General features: G+C 44.7%; 1 protein-coding gene across 16 annotated transcripts in view; it reads left to right on the top strand.

The window, feature by feature from the left end:
* The window catches only part of MTMR3 (myotubularin related protein 3), an 85642-nt gene extending 63307 nt beyond the window's left edge, over positions 1 to 22335 (top strand). For 12 of the 16 annotated variants that reach the window (XM_074844604.1, XM_074844605.1, XM_074844610.1 and 9 more), the window contains 10 exons: positions 447 to 558; positions 1706 to 1901; positions 3539 to 3724; positions 5091 to 5261; positions 7402 to 7547; positions 8198 to 9614; positions 12071 to 12181; positions 12714 to 12802; positions 14355 to 14381; positions 16798 to 22335. In XM_074844604.1, coding sequence (XP_074700705.1) covers positions 447 to 558; positions 1706 to 1901; positions 3539 to 3724; positions 5091 to 5261; positions 7402 to 7547; positions 8198 to 9614; positions 12071 to 12181; positions 12714 to 12802; positions 14355 to 14381; positions 16798 to 16969 — 2627 coding nt within the window. In that variant the 3' untranslated portion in view covers positions 16970 to 22335. Of the gene's footprint in view, positions 1 to 446; positions 559 to 1705; positions 1902 to 3538; positions 3725 to 5090; positions 5262 to 7401; positions 7548 to 8197; positions 9615 to 11976; positions 12043 to 12070; positions 12182 to 12713; positions 12803 to 14354; positions 14382 to 16797 lie in introns of those variants that run through there. The other 4 variants (XM_074844616.1, XM_074844617.1, XM_074844618.1 and 1 more) reach the window with 4 other exon arrangements.
* Positions 22336 to 22977: the final 642 nt, after the last annotated feature.

The raw sequence follows: 22977 nt of genomic DNA on the forward strand, positions 1-22977 counted from the left end.
TTTGAGTGGTTAGGAAAAGGAGTGTATAACTTATATACATTAGTTTACCACATTTAAGAACATCAATAATTACCAGTTAAGTATTGTTTATGCTTCGCAGTCTCTTGTAATGTTTCTCAGCCTTTTAAAAAACATTCTATAACCTCAAGCACAGCAGTATCACTATTCCCATAAGTTTGTACTCTCCTTTTTGTAATGTGAAGTGAAACACTGAAAATAAATACACAAACTCTTTGCTAACTCTTTCCTGTTTTGCTGTGCTGTGTTGTAATGTCTGGAATACCTACCGAACTCCAAGTACTAGTTTCTCCTTACAGAATATTCGTAAACAGATTATTTCATCTGTCCACAGCAACAGTGGCTTGGTTTTATGAAAAAGCTTCTTTTAGAAATTAAACTTAGCTTAGTTTTTAGTTTCTTCCCTCTTTCTTGATATTTCCCTACAGAATATTATCCCAACTGTGAAGTAGTGTTCATGGGGATGGCAAACATTCATTCTATCCGGAAGAGCTTTCAGTCACTGCGTTTGCTCTGCACACAAATGCCAGATCCAGGAAAGTAAGTGGATGTTTGGTGGTTTTTGCCTTTGTTTACGTGTTTCTGCAACTGCATTCTTTTGCTGCTGATTTGTAAACTGAAATTCAGTCTTTTTTCCCTTGGTGACTTTCCTGTGTAATAACACTAAGCTGTATTTTTTTAATTTCCATTGAATTTGAGCTAAAAGAAGCCATTAGTTTATTATCATTGAAGTAAACCTAGAAAATGAGATCTGAGATTATACCGTAGCCTTGAGTATTATTGATACAAGAATGTTACTACTTTCAGGTGGGTTTCTAAGTGCTAGCACTTAAGCTTACCTGCCATTCCCAGTTCTTTAATCTTTACAGCTTGGCTCTCCAGAAAATTCTAATGGTGTTCCATGTACTTCACTCATTTATAGTGTCATTTCAGGAGATGTATTTCATAGCCCTGCAATGCTATGGGATGACTAGCCTCTAATGGCCCACCATCTCGGGAGCTTCTGAGGTTGGGTCTTCACTAGGACACTGTAGTTGCACCAGTTCTTTTTCCCCTACCACTTCCCTGGTTTGAATTTGCTGCTAAGAGTCTTTCATGGTTTCAGAGTAGATCCAGAATGGCCACCCTTGCTAAACTGGATATGTGTATCTTCAGAGGGTAGAGATTCTTAAGATACCTTCAGCGCACCTCGTAAAGCCTGGGAATAGTTGAGATACGGGGGATTTCGAAGGCACCTCAGGCTCCACCCTTATACTGAAGCGCAGAGTTGTCAGGGGCGTATGGCAGAGTCCCAAGACAGCCAGTGGTGCTGGTTCTGCTGTGTGATCTGAATCCTCAGCTCAGAGGAAGGGAGACAGCAGAAGCTCCTGAAAGTAATGATTTCCCAGTAGCGCTTACACTGTCCGTTGCTAGTGACATGTTATGCTCTTGTCTGGGAAAATGTTATTTAAGCTGCTTGCAAGTCTTACGCAGCAAAGCACATACCAGAGACTGGCTGTTCCTGAGGTGGACTGCGTGGCTTTGTTTCTTACAAATCTGGGAAAGTGTTAACGAGACGTAATGAAAAAATAATCAAGAATGCCATTCACAGCTTATTAAAATAGGAGCTTTGACTTGATAAATTCAAAGATCCAAACCTGAAAGCATTTTAAAAGAGCAAAAACTGTCTTCCTTTGTTTTCCTCTAGTTGGTTATCAGCTCTGGAAAGTACCAAATGGCTGCAGCACTTATCTGTGCTTCTAAAATCTGCGCTACTCGTAGTTCACGCCGTGGACCGAGACCAGCGACCAGTCTTGGTTCACTGCTCAGACGGCTGGGACCGAACCCCCCAGATAGTGGCGCTGGCCAAACTGCTGCTAGATCCATATTACAGGACCACAGAGGTTTGTAAACCATCTGGTAGTGCATGAGGTAGTTCCTGGGCTTGGGTCCTTTTCTGAGGAAGTTTGTCTGTAAATTATTTCAGTTTTTTCCACTAGAGAGGGCACTAAAGCTAGGAGTTTACAAACAGTAGTCTGCAGATACAGTTACATATAGGTGTAAATATAGTCTGTAATTCAAGAGCAGATTATATTTTCCCCCTTTGCTGTAACTGCACAGTCATGGTCTATGCTTCCACATATTTAGTTTAGGAATACGTAGTACAAAGTGCTACATATTGCAGTTTCCATTACACCATTGCAGTTTCTCAGCCAACTATTGAAACAAAGCCTTTCTCTTTTCTAGATTTCCCAACTGCATGTTTTTCCAGTTTCACATTTTCGTTGTCCTCTGTCACTTAGTTATATTTCTCCTGGTTTTTCAGCCCAATTTTTTTCCCCCCATCACTTTTCAGCGTTGTGTGATATGTGATGGCTGGATTCCATCTGCCAGCCCACATGCAAGATGCCTTTGTTGTCTCGAACAGAAGCATATGTCTGAACACTGTGCTATAAACTGCTGCTTAAAGCCTTGGATGCGTGAGGACCATAAGTTTAAACTGTAGCCAGCAATGTCTTTTGGATGAAATTGTGGAGATCTCTCAGATCCTTTTTTCACATGTATTCTAGAAGTTGGCATCCATCAGGTCAAAATATATTGCTCTGCCCTTGGCACCGAACCTCCTCCTGGTCCGCTCTGAGAGTGCTGTCATTGCTGGTCAAAGTGCAGAGTTCTTCTGTACATGCCCTTTGCCCCCCTTCTTATCGCCACTGCATCAGAGGAAACCATAAACTGTGGCTGTTTGTACAAAGACCAGAAATGTTTAGGAAAATGAGTCTTCAGCATTGTCACATTTCAGGCTTTTCAACTATCAGCTATTATTTTTGCTCTAATTACAGCCATTGACTTATTAAGCATGGTCTACAATTTTTCTTTCTGCTAAGAATCAAAACCTTCCTAACCTGTGATGGGGTTTAGGTCCTGTAAGATGAGGTGTCGCATTCAGGTGCTCAGCTAGATACTGTTTTAAAATGTTCTTTGCCCTTTTCGTTTGCATGAGAAATCATGCAGGTCAACCCTTAATCAGTCTTGGTGGCTGTGCTGCATCTGGTGTACACACAGGCAAGCGTTCTCTCTGAGCATGGGTGTCCCGTTGTGGATGAATTGTTTTCTTTTATGACAGACAGACCTGCCCATCATTTTCAAGGGAGAGCTTTAAAATTTCCTCTCCTGTCCAAATGTTGGTTACCATGGTCCAGATGGTTTTGATCAAGATGAAGTTCCTCCTCTCCCCTGTCTGGCCAAGATAGGTCTCATGTCAGGATCTTTCCTGCCAATCACTGAGGACTTAACCTGCCTTATTCCCTTTCCTGTTCACGTAGGTTTGGGAATTCATATCTGTCCTGATTTCATTGTGCAGCATTTCAGAACACAGAGGCATTAGGTAAAGCAGTAAAGATAAGTAATGAGGCCAGTGCTGAAGGGAAATAGGAGTGAGTGAGGACACAGTAATAAGGTGATTCCCATGAGTCTCAGACCGTCTTAGAAAATTGAACTCAAGAGAAATAGGAACTTTTCATTTGTACTTTCATTTCTGCAGGGTTTCCAGGTGCTAGTGGAGACGGAGTGGCTGGATTTTGGCCACAAGTTTGCAGATCGCTGTGGCCATGGTGAGAATTCGGATGACCTAAATGAGCGCTGCCCCGTGTTTTTACAGTGGCTGGACTGCGTCCATCAGCTCCAGAGGCAGTTCCCTTGCTCTTTCGAGTTTAACGAAGCATTCCTTGTGAGTTGTGGCTTGAGAGATTGCTGTTTTATAGACTGCTTCTAAACCAGTACCCAGTACTAACATACTAGAGAGCTCCAAGGGGTTTTTGATTTTCCCATCTGTGATATGCTACAGCCTGATAACGGTAACAGGAAAACTGCCCAGATAGAGAAGACAAAAGTACTTGTATGCTTCATGGGACCCGAGTTCTGTTCACTCTTAACACAGAAGCAGGACTGTCAAGGACTTCTTTTAGACTTTTAAAGAAACAAATAAATGATACAAATTTAATAGTCTCACCTAAGAGGTGCTGAAATAACTCTGGTATAATACATCTACATAGCATGAAAAAAATCATAATTACTGACAATATAAACTTCCCACTACTTTGATCTTGTTTTGACTTGTAGACTCCTCTAAAAACAACCTGCCCCTTACCTTTCCATTCATTTTTGCTGTTTCTTTGCTGAAAAAGTTTGGGATATTCGAGCGGTGGTTTATTTTCTTTTGAAGTGAACAGCGCTCCTATTAGGAATTTGCCTAGGATGGTCAAAATCCGTTCTCAAGGCCAGAAAGCAGGTCTCTGAGAAAGTGGCAGTCACTGGACTGCGGGACTGGTAATCTGAAGAATAAAAGTTTTTATGAAGTGTCTGATCCACTAAGAGATTTAAAGCGCATTCCTGTGATTGTGGTTGACTTGAATTACCACTTGCCAGCTCAGCCATGTAACCGAGTATATGTACAGCCCTAGCTTAGCTCAGTTGTGAAATGAGATACATAAGGTTATAACTGGCTTCACAGCACACTGCTAATCTACCGGAGCTGTGTGTGAACATACTCTTAGTATTCTGGCCTTCTTAGAGTAAACCTCTTAATTTATTAGAGTATTGAAGTACTTGTCTTCATTTAAACGTCTGAATAATCCTGTGGAAGTCATTTACATGCTTAAAGTTAAGTTCGTATTAAGCTGTTTTGTCAGACTGGGGCCACAGCATGGAGTGAATAATGATCAGAATTTCTGTGCTGCAGTAATGTTTTGTAACAGAGGTATCATGATTCTCTTCGCCTATCCTACAGGGCTGTGAGTTTGAATCAGCAAGACTTCTGTACTTGGTTATGAACAAATATTTTGTCTTTATATTTTTTTTCCTGAATTTTTTTAGTTACGATTTTAAAAGATTCTGCTATGCTTGAATTCTTTTGAAATTAGTTTGTAAGGAGGTATGCAAAAAATGCTGGGTGCATTTGATGTTCAGGGGGTGTTCAGGGAGCGGGCGTACTGCCCTGCAGAGGAAGGATTTGTTGCTTCTTAAGCCTGAATGTTGATTCTCACATTAAGCTGATGTCTTCTGCCATGTGACAATATTTCTGTTGGTCTGTGCAGGTCAAATTGGTGCAGCACACCTACTCTTGCCTCTTTGGTACATTCCTGTGCAACAATGCGAAAGAGAGAGGAGAAAAACACACTCAGGAACGGACCTGTTCTGTCTGGTCTTTGCTGCGGGCAGCAAACAAAGCCTTCAAAAACCTGCTCTACTCCTCCCAGTCCGAATCTGTATGTATCCTCCATTCCCCCCCACCCGGGGAGAGTCCCTTTAGGGGCTCCCAGGTACAATGTTCTCAAAAGTGTGTACCTTAAGAAAATACCCAAGCTTGCAGCAGTGGGACATCATAATGGCTTAACTGTCACTGTGAATACAGCGCAGAGAGAGGCATTTCCAGAAAAGTGTGCCCAGCTCTCCTCATCGATGTTTACCTTCGAACAGTGTGTTCAGTCTGAGGTTTCAAGTCGTGCATTAAGTTTGGTGATATTTGAGGAATGTCAAATGCAACCTCAGAAATTTCTCTATGCTGGAAATGTGTTTTCTGTAACTAAATGTTTTGCTTTATTTTTTTGTAACAGAAAACATTTCAGTGTTTGACAAGTGGACCTTTCTAGAGAACTAAGCTATGTCAGAGGAGCGTCATAAAATTGATACAAACCTAGGCACTGTGTCTATCTTCATCTTAAATCTAAACAGAAAAAGTAACACAGATTATTTAGTATATCTCTGTTTCTCTTAATACTTTCCCATTTTCAGTTTGGCTCTTCTGTAGTAATAGCTCACTGAAGCTTCTGGGAAGGGACTTACAGTTACCTTTTGTATATTTGATAAAAGGGCACGTAAGGGATTTAGGGATGCAGTGTGGTGGGCATGTGAACAAACAGGCAATCATCGAATGTCATCATGGTTAGGACAGCAAAGACTTTTATAAATATTTAAACTCTTTTTGTTTATAGAAGTATCAGATACCGTAAGGTACCTGTAAGGACTGTGCAATGGTTTTGCATATGATAGACATGAAAGCCATTTGTTCTTTAGAGTAAAATTAAAACCTGGCTTAGTAGGAAAGAGTTTATGCCTACGTTCGTTACAAAAAGACTAATTTTATATTCACATCAGCCCTCTGTGGCTGTCTGTCTCCCCTGGACGCTGGATGTGCAGCCTGTGCTCAGACTGTGTGCAGATCCCATTTGTCATTGCGACAGGCAACGTCAGAGAGAGCCCTTCAAGACTTTTCAGCCTGACATTGTCATCCTCAGAGTGGATGTGATAGCTGAAAGCATGAGATATTGCAGATAAATACGGCTTGTGAGGACTTCTAAAGCTATGGACACTTCTAAATTTCCTGAGAATAGCAGCAGGTTTGCCCAGGAGGAGCTTAGAGAGCGCTCGTGAAGCGGGCAGTGCCAACAGGTTCTGTCCTTGGGCTGCCCCTCTGTGCTGTATTCCGCAGTATAGATGTGGTCTAGGTGACTTGACCTCAGTTCTCAGTAAATACTACACTGTAGTCTACTGAGCTAATTAGGATAATTTGTCTGTACGTGGGAGTTTCGGTAACTTCCTGTCTTGTATTCCTCTTTTTGTGCTTTTACTTCAGTGTTTAAAAGGTGCCTTTGTGATGTAGCCACATTTGTTATAAAACCAGTCGTTAAAGAGCAGCATCCATCAAAGCAAGCCACCCCCCAGCCCTCCCTCTGCTCAGCGGCGAGGAAACCTGTTTCTCTGCCATTGCCTGCTTTTCCACAAGAAACTTGCCTGGGAAGACAGTAGAATTGATAGAATGAACCAAAGTGTTTTTAAACTGAAACAGAAAGCATATTCCACGGTCAAGGAATCCCTTTTAAGAGCAAGCTGCCTTTTCAGCAAAGTATTTCTGCATGTACTTAATTTTTAACATATGAGTGCTTCCATTAAAGACAGGGTTAGCTTTGATGAATTGGAGCCTGTAGGAGGAGGTTATTAGTTCAGCTCTCATATGGCATGGTATAATACAAAGTACAAGGAGATCTCTGCACTAACAATGGGCCACTGAATTCTTCAGCAGTTTAAATTGCTCAGAAGCATTATTAAGGTGTAGATTCACACAGAGCACATTGCAGTAATTCATTCATGAGAAGCTGAAAGCCGGCATTGTTATGCCTCAGCCTCTGTCTCTGAAAGAAAAGATAATTACATATCCAAGTGTAGCTGATTAAAAATGCCATAGCTGCTCACTGGCCTTCAGAGTTATCCAGAGATCTAGCAAAGCCTCCCAGCTGCAAACCTGAATTTTAATAAACCCAGGCTACCACAATCAGATTTGAACACCTCTCTGCATTCTGGGAGTGAGCAGTTTACCGTTACTGAACGTTGTGTGTTCTCCCCTCTCAGGTGCTGTATCCAGTGTGCCATGTGCGTAATTTAATGCTCTGGAGTGCTGTTTACCTGCCATGCTCTTCCCCCTCTACACCCGCTGATGACACCTGTGCCCCATACCCTGTTCCAGGCTCTAGCCCTGAAGATCAGCCTCTGGGCAGGTGAGCCTAGAGCCCAGAAATCCCATCCTGTAAAGTAAGATCAACAGAGAATATTGTGGGATATAAAGAGGAGAATACTGTTGGTGGGAGGGAAGGCTTGTTTGTGGGACTGTTTGACTGACCTGCCCAAAAGCAGTCTCTCATTATTTCAGTTCTGAAAGCTGTTACATTTCAGAGGTGATAGTGTAACAGAGAGAAGAGTAGCAAGCTCTGGGTATTGCATAGCCTTGTAGGATTCCTTATATCCTTGTGGGGTATGAGCTTTCATCTCGTTGTCTTGAATTTGAGGGTTTTTTTGGTGTTGCATAACTATTCCTTTGCTTTTTTGTACAATGATTCTGAGCACATGGTAATTAGGAGGTGTGACCAGACTGTAAACATTTGTGCTTTGTGGTAAAGGGATTATTCTGGGAATGTTTGAAGTCTGATTGAACATATTTTCCTGATGGCAAACAAAGTACTGGAGCAGCTCTGCACTACAGATGGTCAAAATGTGCTCCCAGATAAGACTTCACAGAAGTCCATTAGTTAGCAGACTGTTACTGTCTTAATTGGGGGAAGAAGTTTTTAAACCATAGTAACTAATTCTTTTAAAAAAAAAAAAAAAAAAATCCCCTGACTTGGGATTCTGAATATTTGTACCTTTACAGGTTACCAAAGACAAGATCATTTGACAATCTGACAACAGCCTGTGACAGCAGCGTGCCTACAACCAATCGACGTAGCAGCGACCCCAGCCTCAATGAAAAGTGGCAAGAGCACCGTCGGTCTCTGGAGCTGAGCAACCTCGGTAACCCGGGGGATGATCCCTTTGATGGAGACAGCCTGGGTAAACAAGGCAGGGCTCCAGTCGGAGCAGAACTCTCTGTTGCAGCTGGTGTGGCAGAGGGACAGATGGAGAACATTTTGCAAGAGGCCACTAAAGATGATGTTGGTCTGGAGGAGCACTTAAGGGGTAGCCTAGAGACAGCAGGCAAAGGGGATGAGATTGCCCTGGATAAGAAGAGAACTGAAAACCTACATGGGTATGTCAGCGACCTCTCTGAGAAAGCTGAGGCGGATAAAGGTATTGCAGTGAACAATCCAGCATCCAATCCACATCCAGTTTCACAAGGTGCTTCTGAGCTTAAAGGACTCCAGGATGAGCATACTGATCTCAGTAACACCATCCAGAAGTTACCTCAGGCGAAAGGACTACAGACTGCTCCTTTGGAGGGCTTTGTAAATAGGGATGTGCAAAAGAATACGGAGGAAGAAGGTGTTAGCAAACTTGAAGGAGAAGCAGAGAGCCTGTACAATACAGCACAGGCCGGCCTTCCGTTACCTCTTACAATCCCGCACGAGGCAAGAACATCCAACATTGAAAGTTCTACAGAAACCTTAACGGAGAATGAAGCGAAGCAAGAGCTCATTCCGAAGGGTCCCTGCCATAGACCTCACCTGATCAGCAGCAGTGCTGACGAACTTTCTCGAACTGTTGAAAATAGGCCAGAGGGGGAGAGCGTGCTAGAACTTCAAAAACTGGGAACAAAACTACACAGGACTTCTGGTAGCAGCAACACACACATCCCGATGCCTTCCCCTTGTGCCTTGCCTTTAGCTGAATGTAAAGATGAGATTGTGTGTAACGGAGAACTGGAGCCTGAGAACAAGATGACAGAGAAGCCCGCGGGGTTTAGTATCCCCCAGAAATACCATGCGACAAACGGACACTGTGTGAACGGAGAGGACGGTCGGACCAAAGCCTCTCTGAGTCGGCAGGTCTCCACAGCTAGCTGTAGTTCTGCGCAGTTTCACTTGAGGAACTTGCACCAAAAATGGATGTTTAGTCATCTTGGTAAGCAGCAGGCAGCCAGCAGCCCAGACCAACCTGCCAGAAGTCACCTGGACGACGATGGGATGCCTGTCTACACTGATGTTATCCAGCAGCGCCTGCGCCAGATAGAAACTGGCCATCAGCAAGAAGTGGAGACCTTGAAGAAGCAAGTGCAAGAGTTGAAGAGCCGGTTGGAGAGCCAGTTCCTGAATAGCTCCTTACACCTCAATGGTGATTATGGAGATGAAGTGGTAAGTGAAATGGTAATTGGGCCACTGCTGGAAACAGTGGGCTAGTTAGGCACGTTCTGGATCTTACCAGATTCTCAGCTCTTGGTTCATTGGTCAGGTAGTGATTTTTTTGGCCATATAGGCTTTTGTGAAACTTCCAAGGTCATTCTGAAGAGGTCGAACGACCGAATGAGTACGTGGCAAGTGGCAATTAATGATGACTAATATTTTCACTGTATTTCAGTTTGACCGTAAATGTACCAGAGGTTTATTTCAAGATGGGTGTTTCACAGTGTACTCGCACGTACCTGGACATACTTAAAACACCTTTGTTTGCCGTATTAAAAACCCCCACGTTTGTTTTACTGTTGTTTTCATATACAGGCAAAGATATTTTTCTAAGGATGTGAATGTGTCATTTATTGGGACAGTAGCATAGGACAGATCTCTTGGTGCTTTGCATGCTCGGGGTAAGAAAGATGCAGCAGTGGCTGCTCTGTTCACTCAAAACCTTGAAGATCAAGCTGTCCCCTTTTCAGATGGCTGGCCTGCTCAAGGCTCATTCACTGGAATAAATTAAGAGCTTTTGTGTGACAGCCTTATGTCAATGAGGGTTTTTTCCTCAATAAATTAAGAATTTTAAGGGAGCTTTTAAACTGTGCTTTTACTTGAAAGTGTTTAAAGTCATAAAAGTAGAGACTTAAGTTTGAGGTGTGATTCAAATATGGTACGCTAATTTCTGTAGTGATTAAATGATCTATGTAGTCCAGGTTGCAAAAGAAATTTTAAAATCGGAAATTAAGTGTAATTCCAAGTTCAAGATCTCAGTAGCTAGCAAGTTTTCTATATGTCTCTGTATGTCTTGGGTGGATTTTTAAGTTGCTTCTCCCCTACCTGTTTTTTTCCTAATTTCTCCTCCTCTTTTGACTAATAAATAATAATAAAAAGTCAAAAGAAATACAGTCACTGGCCTTACACTGTTGCTTGAATGTAACACTGAAGCAGAGAACAAACAGGAGTCCTGTTCTGTAGAGGCCTTTGAGCGGTTCTGCAGGTTGCTGCAAAGATTAAGGCCCAGTATTATTAGCTAAGTAAAATAAATGAAGAGGGGAGAGCTCCTTAGGGAAGCAGGCAGGCACAGGAGGAGGAGGAAAGGGGCGTGAAGGGGAAGGTGAGGAGACCTGGGATGTCTGAAACAGAGTTTGTGTCTTCCTGTGGGTTTGAGTGCTGAGCAGAGCATTGCCCTGTAATTCCTGCTGTTGACAGTAACACCCATCAGAAATCTTCTTTTCCTACGTACACATTGTAATGTGTTTTATATGCCTGCAAAATTAAAAAAAAAATTATAGGAGGTTTCCAACTTTTGTTTGTTTAATTTAATATTGTTTAGAAGTGGCAGAGGTGCTGGATAGTCCCAGGTACATTTGATGTGGGGAATCCTCAGAGCCTTCTTGGCTATTCACATTGGAGACACCAGCACTAAGTGCTCCTTTTGGGCATCCATTTCAGCTCGGCGTCATTTCAATTGGCTGTGGCTTCTGTCACTGGCAAAAGCTTGGATTCCTTGGAGAAATTTGGTGCTTTGGCTTAATTTATTATACTCCCATTTTTAAAGGGCCTTCACAAACTGCAGCGTAGGGCTGGATGTGAGAGCACGCTGTCCTCTAGAAAAATTAACCATTTCTAAGAATTTAATCTCTACCTTCTGTTTGTGCCTCAGCTTGGGAGTAACAGGTTTTCTTCTGGAGCTCCAGAGATGTCCATTCCTCAGGCACAAAAAGACATTAAATTCAGATTTCTTGATGTTTTTAATGTATTTTAAGGGCTGGCTGAGTTTTAAGCCAGTTGAAATAGAACTCTACCTGGATAGACTATATTAAGGAAGCATTATTTCCAAACAACGTATATGCGGAATATATATGGCTCAAATTCTGAGTTTCCCACGTGTGATTTGGCTTGTATTTTTGCCGAAAAAAGGATACGTGTATTACTAATATTAGTTTTGAAAGTGAAACGACCTTGGAAAGGAAATGCGACCGTGAAATTGGAGCCACAGATAGCAGCTTTTTTTTGGTTAATTGCCCAAAGTATTGCCAGAACTTTGTGCTAACACCGCAGAAAACAGATTTTTAAATCCATTCTACCTCACATCATCCTGTCGTCAGAGGGCCAAAAATTGACCTGTTAGGGTTTTTTTTTTTTAGCTGGTGGGGCTTTTTATTTTTTTGCAGTTCATCGGTGCACAAACCACTTCAACGAGTGGCATTTATAGTCCCATTCAGAAAGGTCCTCTGGCCTTTGCTGCCACGTGTGCACTGTGGGTAGGTGACTGGTTATGACATTTGCCCTTCCAGTGCAAACATAGCGTGCTCTTTCTTATCAGGAAACTCCACTCCTCCCCACGACTGTCCAGTTTTTATTTGTATGGAAGTAGGAATATGGGAAGGTTCTGTTCAGCTGTGTTTGTTTGCCAACAGACTTCTATACCCGACTCGGAAAGCAATCTGGATCAGAACTGCTTGTCTCGCTGCAGCACAGAGATTTTCTCTGAAGCCAGCTGGGAACAGGTGGATAAACAGGACACAGAGGTACAGACTAAATCCCTGTAAATCGCTTATTCTTCCGGTAGGATGGGATATTCATAATTCAAATTATCCTACAGCCTTTGGTCATGTGCCACTTCTTGTGAACTATCTTCCTTGCGTTTCACTTGTGTCTCATACTTTAAATATCAGTACCTGTGCCTATGAGCCCTCTGCTGTCTGTGTATGAACTCTCTGAGAAGCCGTGGAAGGGATGGTTAGCTGAAGGAGCCTTAGGTGGACACGTGCTTGGTGAAGAGTCTTGGCCTGGATACTTTCAAAGCACAGGAAAAAGACCAGGGAATTGGACTTCATGACTTAATTTCTGTTTGTCTAAGGGGAATTTAGTGTATCTGTTCTCAAAGGGAAGGTTTCTGTCGTCTGTCTTCAATTGTTGCAAACACTGAATTGGTGCTCTTAAAATAGAAGCAGCACTTCCCTCGTGGTGCTTTGCTTTGAATTTGTGAACGCAAACGAGATGGGTTTGTTTCTAATTAATTGCCCTCTCCTTGATAAATTTGGCTTTTCTTTCTCCCAGGTGACACGATGGCTTCCAGACCACCTGGCTGCGCACTGCTATGGCTGTGACAGTGCGTTCTGGCTTGCCAGCAGGAAGCACCACTGCAGGTAACCTGTGCGTCGGCAGAGGACGGGAGGGAGGGAGGCATGGCCACGGCTTGAATTGTTCCCTCTCCTCTTAAACCAGGAAAGGGTTTTCTTTTGACACGTGGTTCCTTTCCCAAGGATGGATGTCAGACCGAGTGTTTCAGAGTCGAGCTGTGCAGCTCCTGGAGGAACCGAGCGCTTTGGGAGGACAGAACAGTTTCTCCTGTTCGGTTCCAGTTCATGCAGTGTATATATTTAAAAAGCCACATTTGGTATCTGTTCCACCTCAGCCTAAACAGATCCCACCTTTTTTCCTCAAACTCAATTTGGAGGCAGCTGCTTGTTTAGCTTTTTAAGAGGGTGTAAGTAATAAAAAAAAATACTGATTTGTCTTCTTTAGCGTTCAGTAATTCAATACTGCAAATACATGAATAGCATCTTCTTCCCATTACTGGTTGTAAATCTGCTCCTTTCCTTCTTTAACCATTTTTCCCTTTTCATTAAATTGCTCTTGTAAGAGAATGTGAAAAGGACACCTATGTGAAATACAAGTTTAAGTTTTCTGGATTTTTCTTTGCCAAACATACTGCCAGCAGAGGCTGCACCAGATAATGCAGACATCAGGGACTTAATGAAGAACAGGTGGCAGAGGCCTTTTGATTAGATCATACTCTAGTTAAAGATGGAGAATCTCAGATTTCTAAGTTCTGTTTCAAATAAATTCCTATTCCCAATTTCTAGACATGAGAAAACTATTACAAGAACCTTCATTTAAATAAATGAGTTACCACATTTTGATGCTTCATTGCTTTTTGAAGTTATAGAGAATTATAAACATCTTTCTTGGTTTACATCCATTGTATATTTTGCTCCATTTAGTCTTCTTGTAAAGATAAACAAACTCAGGGAAGAATAAATAGAAGTTGAATGGCTTTGATTTTTTGTTTTTCATGCCCATTGTGTTTGTGCAAATTTATACGTCTTAAGGCTTCAGATGAAAAATAGAATTACTAAGCATACAGTTGTACACATCTGAAGGGTTTTCTAAGAGTTAAAGAGGTGTTTTCCTTTGTCCTCCTCCTAGGAGGTAGGTACCTGCTGTGAAGTGTACCCACTCAGCACTGTCGCCCTGCCTCCCTAGGCTGACTGACACTTGGCATCTATGGTTTCCTAGGCCTGGGCTCTGGAGAACTCCTAGTGCATGGATGCGCACAGGGCACCCCCAAGACCATGAGAAGTTAAAATTGACTCAGGGTTTCCCTTGAGTGTCTTTGTTTCTTCAGCTTTCAAATGTCTAATATCTGGGTTGACCGGGCTGTCCACGTAGGCTCTGGTTGTTTATGGTAGAGACCACTAAGGAATGGCAACCAACAAGAAAACCAAGTGTTTCCGTAGCATACGGTTTCAAAAATCCCCGTGATCAGTGGCAGTCTGCTCAACATCTTCCCTGAGAGTGACAATGAGTTGAAACCCATACAGGCCTTGAGCAGGATAAAAACATCTGGCTTCCTTCGTTGCCCCTGTTTGCTGCTTTCGCTCGTTCCCCTCTGAGCTCTTTCTCCCCTCCTTGCAGGGACACTGAACGTGTTGATCAAGTCTGGTGAGCATTTACAACAGCCTCTGTCTGTTGTCTGTCTGCGTTTTCTTGGTAACTTCTCCAAACTAACTTGGTCTCTTCCCCCTCTTTGTTTTTCACTTGCCTAGAAATCACTAGAAGTAAGTTGTGGGTGGCTAGCACAATCTGTTGGATGTTTAGATCCTGTATAAACAGGCCTCTCTTTTCACAGAAAGGCATTTAGGACTTGGCTTTTGGGAGCTTAAACTGGGATGTGGATCACACTAACACCTCACCATCAGTAAATCGTGTGTTTGAGTAACTGAGAACGCTTCACTTCTAACTCAGATGAGACTGTCCTTCAAGTTTAGCCATTATACATTTATTTTTGATTCTTTCCCTTTTTTGCCTTATTTTTGGGAGAGGTCCACATGTTATCAAATGACTCCAATATTGCTGTGCAGTGTGTTGACAAAAAACCTACTGCTTATTTTAGGACTGAAAATACTGTGGCAGTAACAGGTAACGCAGAGCTGGTCGAGGGTTAGTATCACAAAAAATGGATAAACATCTGTGACTCAGTAAGAAGAGGAGGTGTCGGTAGCATGATTTTAATTCACCCTTCCTCAGAGGAGCAAGATTGCTTTTCCAGTGTGTTTTTTAACATGTCTCTTTAATCTCAAGCGAAGCAGAGGACCACCAGGGTAGAAAGAATGAGTTGTTCAGAGCTTTTGAAAGCTCGGGGGAGAACAGTTACAGAACACTATTATCTATCACAGGATAAAACAACAAAAGAGTCCAAGCATATGGTAGGAAGCTGGTGAGCTACAACAAACAGATACTTGTTTTAATCAGTCTGGTTCTTTTTTGACCTCATCTGTCAACAGCAACCTTCTGCTGGATAATCGTTCTTTGTGGGTTGTCAGAACTGCTTTTCTGCAGGGTGTTTCTGTATAACACCTCATGGGACTGTTTTCGCTCCTGCTTGTTTTTCTGATAGTAATTTCTATCAGAAAACAGGGCCCTTAAGAAGACTTCAAAACCACTGCAGAAAGGCTCACCGTTGTGAGCCTCCTAGTGCTGGGGTTACAGCTTTGAGACCAGGAGCCGCTGTGTGGAGCTGAGAAAATTAGCCCATTGAAGTGAGAAATGGGATTTCTCTGCTGACTCTTTCCCCATCAGTGACCAGCATCTGGAAATCTTGTCTCTTGGCAATGAAGGATTAATCAAAGCTGCTGGGTGTAGGCAGAATTCTCTGTCAGTCTGTTGGCAGCAGCAAATCTTTTCTAGCACAAAATAATAATGGCACAAAATCCTGATGCCAAAGAGTTAATGAAAAGGGCATCAGGCATGAGGTAAACTTGCAGGATTCAGGTCCCTGGAGTGCTGTTCCAAACCCCTTGTAAGAACTGATGAGCTTGGAGGACAGGGCACACCAGCTAGCTAGAGCAGCAGCAGGTTTTGAGGGGGGCTGCAAGAAGGGAAGGTAATTATTTTCAAGATTTAAATTTTATCCCTGGCTCCTGTGAGGTGCATGCGCCAGCGTGCCTCCACCAGCTGACATCTGACAAGAATGCGTATGAGACTGCTCACCCTGCCGCAGCGTTGCTGTCGTTTCTGAGCATGAAATACCTGGCTGCCCGTCTCGTGGCTTTGCATGATCCTTGTTGACTCAGTTTACTTTTAAGTGTGGGCCTGCCGGGAACGCTGCAAAAGGGACCGCGCTGCTGGGGCAACGGGAGGATTGCATCAACCGAAACTGGGTTTTAATTTTTTTCAGCTGTCCCACGCTTAAACTTTCCAGCAGTGCGCTGGAAAGAAACAGAAGAAAATGTCTCTGTGCTGGTACTTACCAGCACCCACTTTTAGAAGAGTAAAGGAGCAGACTCCTGCCTCCTCCCAGGACTGCAGTATCCGATCTGTCTCTAACACAAAGTGGATCAGTGGTGTGAGCAGGGGCCAGAACCCCGCATTCCCCACATCCTTGTGGGGGAAGGCCCCTCGATTGCTGCGTTTTAGCCCCCCTCTTAGCCCCGTGCCCCCAGGGCAGCAGTGACAGTGGCAGCATGCCCAAGCTCCTGCAGACCTGGGAGAGAGCTTACCCCTGTTCCATGGGGGGTCAGTTCCCTCCGGTTTGACACGAGACAGTGTTGTACAGAAGAGTTGTCACTGCAGAGACGTTTAATGAGCTGCAGCTCTGTACTGTATCAAGAAGATCTGTGCTCCTTTCTGGTGCCCGTTCCCTAGAGCTCTGCTTCAGCTTTAGAAGTGAGTAGCCCAGGGTGCAGACACTGGAGGGTTGTCTTTGCACGCATCCTGGTACGTGGGGAGGAGCAGCTGCAGTCTCCAGGGCTGGCCCCGTCACAACACTCTGAATAATATAATTTTAGAGCGTGGATAACTTTGTCCAACTGCTTCTAATATTTTTTTTTTTCCATTTCTCCTCTATTCCCGATGCAAGGAATTGTGGAAACGTGTTCTGCTCCAGCTGCTGTAACCAGAAGGTGCCCGTTCCCAGTCAGCAGCTCTTTGAACCCAGCAGAGTCTGCAAATCGTGCTACAGCAGCTTGCACCCCAGCAGTTCCAGCCTTGATCTCGAACTGGATAAACCCATCACTGCCACATCAAATTAAAAGTTCCAGCCTCGAAGCAGCGGGGGAGCCGCCGTGCCGACTCTTCCCCGAGAGACAGGCGGATTCTCGGTGGGCTGCGAGGCTGGGAGGCTGCGGGAGCCGTGCACTTTGGAGGTTGGGGCGTGGAACACTGCTCGGCGGGACAGGCCTCGAGGACGTACCGCTGGATTGTGGGATTCTCCTTTTCCAGCTGCTCCCCTTTCCTTTCTGTCCTATCTGTGTGTATGTGTCTACGCGCGTGCGTGTGTGTGTGTATATATAATAATATATATATGTTTGTTTGCTGGAAGATTGTGGAAGTGGGAAGGGACCTGGCGCCAGAACCAGGTTTCCCTTTTGTATTTAACTGTCCCACTGCTGAACTGTTGCAGACAGACAATTTTGTGGAGGAAAGAAGAGGGGAATCAGTCCAGCCAGTGTGCAAAGCGTGAATACCTGTAGCGTCAGTGCTAGTGCTTTCAATCACTCCTGTTACTTCCAAACAAGAAACTGCTGTTTGGGAACCTGTTGCTGCTAGAAGAAATGGGAATCTCTTTCCCAAGAGAGCACTCTCCCTCTCTGTTCTTAGAGTGGGCTTAGTTATCCTCGCTGCGTGAAGGGGGAACCAGTCGCGGATTTCCACGCTCGGCGGCTCTGGGCTTGCCCGCGCCGTCGGGGTGTGGTGTGGCCACCAGCCCTGCCGCTGCGGCTCCGAGTGGCCACACCTGGGCAGCGCTCGTTTGCCAGAGGCCAGGGGGGGCACTGAACAGGCTGCCGGGCTGAGATGGGTTTTACACTGGCGCCTCTCGGAAGTTCTCTAAATGCAATTCATTATTTAAAACCCAGTGGGAAAGTAGAAGACCTTCAACTTCTATCCTTGCCCCGTCTGTAGGATGGTTTACTCGATGCGAAGCTACTTTTGGAGCAGTGCACTTGTCATGGTTCATGCAAACAGGCCGCCGTGCTGTGGTTCAGACTCGCACTTTAATGAGACTATCCAAACCAACGGAAGAGCAGCCGTGATAACGCGGGTGTTTTCGCTGGGCTCGGCCCATGAGGAGTGCACTGGTGCCTGTAATACTCATGGGATGTCTCCTCCTTTTTCAGTCTGTATTCAGTATACTCCAGATAGGAAAAACCTGCCTGAGGATTTTACAAAGACCTGAAATACATCATGGATTCCTCTTCTTCCTTCTGTCCCAATCTGAGTCGCTTTTAAAGTCACCTCATTAAAGTGTGAAGCTATTGAATATATGTTTTTAAATGAGCGTTAGGTACCCAACCCCTTTTCCTTTTGATAGAGCCTGCTTAGTGCAATTTGGCAAGGAAGAAATGTAGATCCTGCTTCGCAGTGTGTTACCTAGAGAAAGTTCCAACTTCTCTTGTGATATTCTCAAGAATCCTGCTGGAGTATTTGAGAGTTCTAGCTACAAAGGCTCAAAATCTAAGAGACCTTGGGAAAGGAGCGCTTCCCTTCCCTGGAATGTCAGCATCACATAATCCAAACCGAGAATCACACAGAGAAAACCATCTCAGAATATTTGTTAGGTCTGATGGGGAAATGTCAAGGTATGTTATTTTTGACTTTGAACTTCCCACGCCCTTTGCAAGAATCATTACACTGCTGCGGCGTAAGCTGAAGATTCACAAGACAAAAATGAATGTCGAGGAGGCTGGTCTGGCATAGCAGCCTGCGCCCTAACGGGAAGGGGGTCTGGGGACGAAGCATCTTGGGATCTCCCCGGTACGGGTTTTGAAACATTTTTTTTCAAACCATCAGGAGGGAAAAGCAAAGATAAAGACGGGTTCTCCAGTCGAGTTGTATCTAGAAGTATTTGTTCGTGAGCCAGTGCAGTGAGTATCTGGAATAGAGCTGTAGGCGTTGCCGTTCCGTGGGAGGCGGAGACGCCTGGAGCAGGAGGAGGGTAACACACAGCTCCCGTCTCCGGCTCCCCGCGGAGGGGGTGAGTAGAGGTGTGACTTTAGGGGACATGGTGTAGTTCTGCACACTAACATTGTGTGGGTTTGTGGTGCAAATAGACAGTCAAAAAGAAGTCTAAGATTCTGCAGTTCCTAATGACAGGTGCCAAGAGGTTATGATACGGGTTTTTGGGGTCTGTGATGTACAGTGTGAATAAATGCTTGCAGCTCTTAGTCTTTTTTTGATCGATGAAGCACTTTTTTTATTAATATTATTTTTCTTTGTATGTAAAGGAGGAAGCAGTATCTCTCCATAGCTGTATATATAACCGTTCTCTCCTAAAGAGAGTAAAGTGCTCCTATATTTTTCATTTTTGTCAAAGCAAGAAGTAAATACTTTAGAATTGTTAAATATATAAATAAAAGTGAATAAAGTTTAGACTTTTGCATGGGAGCATTTGCTAACACACTTTCTAATTTTTTATTTTTCTTTCCTGTCCTTCGTAGGGGATATATTTGAGGTTCAGCAGAAACACCAAGGCCTTTGAAAAGGAGGCTGCAGCAGGCCTCCTCTTGCTTTCTTTTCCACTGTGTGGCTTTGCAAGGAACAACAAACTGTTGCTCCTAAACTTAGAAGAAAAAATATTAAGCTTGGTTTTCCTGGTGCAAGAGTCCCAGGGAGGGGGAAAAGACACAAACCACGTGCACCACCAGGTCCTGTCAGTACAATCAGCACGGGTTTCTGAGGCTGGAGAGCTGCCTGAGAGTCTCATCTTCCTCGGTACCTCGTTCTTCTTTTTCCCCTTAACCGACCATCATATTTCAAAGCGTTGAGCCGATGATGTTAGCCCAGATGCAGGGACTTTGCCCTGCTTTCAGTGACGTTTGGAAAAGGGAGCTCGATGCCTCCCCTCCCGCGGCAGCGCGGGGAGGGGGCTCAGAGCTCGGTTCTCATTTGCACCCTTTCTGCCTTATTCTCAGTGCTGGGTGGTGGAGTCGTGGCTCTTTGGGAACAAACCAAACTCACTCAGGTTTAACGTCTTTCAATCTTTTCCCAGAAGGTGGAAAACTCAACTGCTGTTTGTCCTGCAAAAGTCTCCTGCACAAGGGTCCAATTATTCTCATTTTCCTAGGACTGCTTGCTCGTTTCAGCCGCTTGGCTGCGTGCGCTCCCATCACATAAGCTCATACGCCATCACTTATTTCTTTTCTTACATATTTGAAGTCGAGAGAGAGGATTTGCCCTGAATTCTCAGGGGGACTGAAGAGCTCCTTGAGCAACTGCGAGTTATTTTGGGACAGGCCTGTTCTAATCACAAGACGTTGTGCACAATTGCTTTATAATCTCATGGTATTTATTTAATCAAAATTGCAGATTCTGGGCAGAGCTGCGATCACAGCTGGTGGTAGTATTTACAGCTTCAAGAATAAAAAAGCAAAGCATATATAATGTTTTGCACTATTAAGAACATGCCAAGGAACAGCAGGTTTTCAATTATACACCAGAATTTGATTTTATATAGCTCCTTTCATACTTGAGTTACTTCTAAGTGCTTTTTCAGTAACTCATTACTCTGTACCGCGGCGGCTGCAGACGTTATGTGCACACCGGTACTCCCGGCCCCGGACACCACCCTGCTTGGATGTTCTCTGCTTCAGAAACACTGAGCAAAACCCCGCGGGTCTCCTCTGCCGCTGTCGGAGGGAGTTAGAGAACTTTTTAATTTCCACGTAGCGTGAAGCCATTATTGTGCAGAAGGGCTTCACGTCGGGGGCATCAGCGGCCTGGCAGCTCTGCACGGCCGACACCGTGCAGGGGCTCATTGCCCGGTGATCAGTTCTTCCTAACGAACGTCCTTTCCTCTCTTTTGTTGTTACAGCTCTCAAACAGCACAAGAGCCTCAAAGGAGGCAGCGTTACTATCGCGATAGGCAGCTTTGCTGCTGTCCTACATGCTGCAGAACAATCTCCTTACGCAAAGGTGACGCTTATGGGGAGTCTTGCACACAGTGTTAGTGGCTGAGGAACGAGACAATCTCTGAGCACCGACGGCCCCTCTGGTCCCCAGGTAGGACAGCAGCGAGCCCAGCTGCTCCTGGCCCGTGGCCGTGGCACAAGCGCTGCAGGGGTGGCACAGGAGTCGTTCAGCAGCAGCCGTCTTGCAGGCTGGGCAGCGGGGAGGTGATCACAGCTTAATTGTCCGGGTGAGGTTCGGTGGCGGCAGCAGGTAGGATGGAAAACCAAAGGCTCTGTGGTGGTGAAGGGGAAGACGGTGCCGGGAGCCACTCGGCTACCTGGGAAAGGGCCGGAGCCCACGCTGGGAGGGGCGTTGAGCTCTCAGGGTGATAGCCACGTGCAGGAAAGCTGAGCAGATTCAGAGCTCATTTAACAGGCGGTGCAGGTGTTTTTGTTAGTCTATAATTGTCCCCCTAATAGATCCTGAATTACTCAGCATGAGGTTTTGAGAAAACTGTCCAGAGTCGGTTAGAAGACGGCGTTTTCCTGGGCTGTGCTGAGTGAAGGCCGGGTCTCTGACCTTTGCTCAGGTGCAGGATCCAGATCAGGTTTTACACCATCCTTAGAGCTGCCCTCAGCTAGATTCCATCGCTGGGAACCAGCTCGTGAGCTCCATGGAATTACCTTTCTTGGTTAAAAAGCAAAAGCAGCGATTTAGGCTCATTTTGGAGTCGCGAGGAAGGTGGGTGATGCAGCCTCTGCTCATCAGACCAGTGCGGTCTGCGCTGCCAGGCACTGCCTTTGCTCCTGGGTTTTTTTTTCTGAGGGGCAGCACAGCACCCTCGCAGGAGGAGGCCGCCCAGAGCGGACCCAGGCAGCTGAAGTTTCTTTTGTAACAATTCAGCTCAGTTTTTGGTTAAAGAGGGAATCCACCAGCACTAGAGCAAGGATGCAGAAAGAGAAACGTAATCTTTTGATACAGCCACGTCTGTACAAACGTTTGTCTGTCTCGCTGTCCCTACGCCATACAGACAGGCCATCTCCTGGGCAGAGGAATAAGGAATTCCCATCCCTTCGTTTTACCCACACAACACAGGCAGCGGAGCTCGGATTGTTGCATTTCGGGATTTAAGATATTCTTCGGACTTTCAAATTTTTTAAATGCTGCTAAAGTTTTATCTTACTATTTAACAAATATGTTTTTTAAACTGACTTCCCACAGTTATGTTATTAAATGATTTTTACCTTGCAGTGGCAACAGGTGATGCATTTGATTGTACATTTTTTTTGGTGGAATTTGTATTAAAATGACATCAGACGTCTTGATTAATTACTTCAAGAACATTAAATGTTTTAAAACATGCAAACCTATGAGAGCAGAGAGCTGTTTAGCAGCAGTATAAAGTGTTAGACCCTAGTGCTTATTTGTTTGTAACAGCATTTATTCTGCTGTAGCCTCAGAGTGAATATCTAGATCTTAATAAATTTGTCATTTTCCTACACAGTGACAATTTTACAGTCCCTTGTGTTTTCTGTTTCGGTGGATCTGCAGGGCTCCCAGTTTGTGGGGCTTATCTTTAGGTAAATTATAGCTCATGTATTAGGAAAAAGTAACTCAGGCGTTCAAAAGAACATGGAAAAGACCTAGGAAAGAGGTGATCTGAACTCCCAGACGTGCAGCGAGCGTGGAAGGCACCGCTGCTTCCCAAAGCCCCGTGCTTTGGAGACGAGCACTTGGTGAGAACGTGGGATCCCGATGGTTTATCAGCAGCTCCACAAACCATTCCAACAGGACGACTTCCCCTTCATGTTGCACTCGCCGTGTGCTGCCAGACCCTCCTGCCCTTCCCGTGTGCAGATCCGGCGATGGACTTCGCTGCTGTCACCGATTAGAGCCACGTGGTTGTTCTCTCACTTCCCCGTTTTTACACAGCACGACGGCTTCCTGTGCTTTGACACCTGGTAAGGCCTTGAAACCCAACAACTACAGGGACGTAGGAGATTTTCAAACCCAAATATTTACTTACATGCGCACCTAACAGAAGCAGAGTCTGGGGGCTTTGGCCTCAGGGAAATGCTGGACAAGTCTAAGCTCAGCAAACAGCTCCTTTCCTCGCTTCCCGCTGGTATCCTGGCTGCTGCGGCCCTTCGCA

The sequence above is a fragment of the Strix aluco genome, chromosome 18, assembly GCF_031877795.1.
Source record: "Strix aluco isolate bStrAlu1 chromosome 18, bStrAlu1.hap1, whole genome shotgun sequence".
NCBI classification, from domain to species: domain Eukaryota; kingdom Metazoa; phylum Chordata; class Aves; order Strigiformes; family Strigidae; genus Strix; species Strix aluco.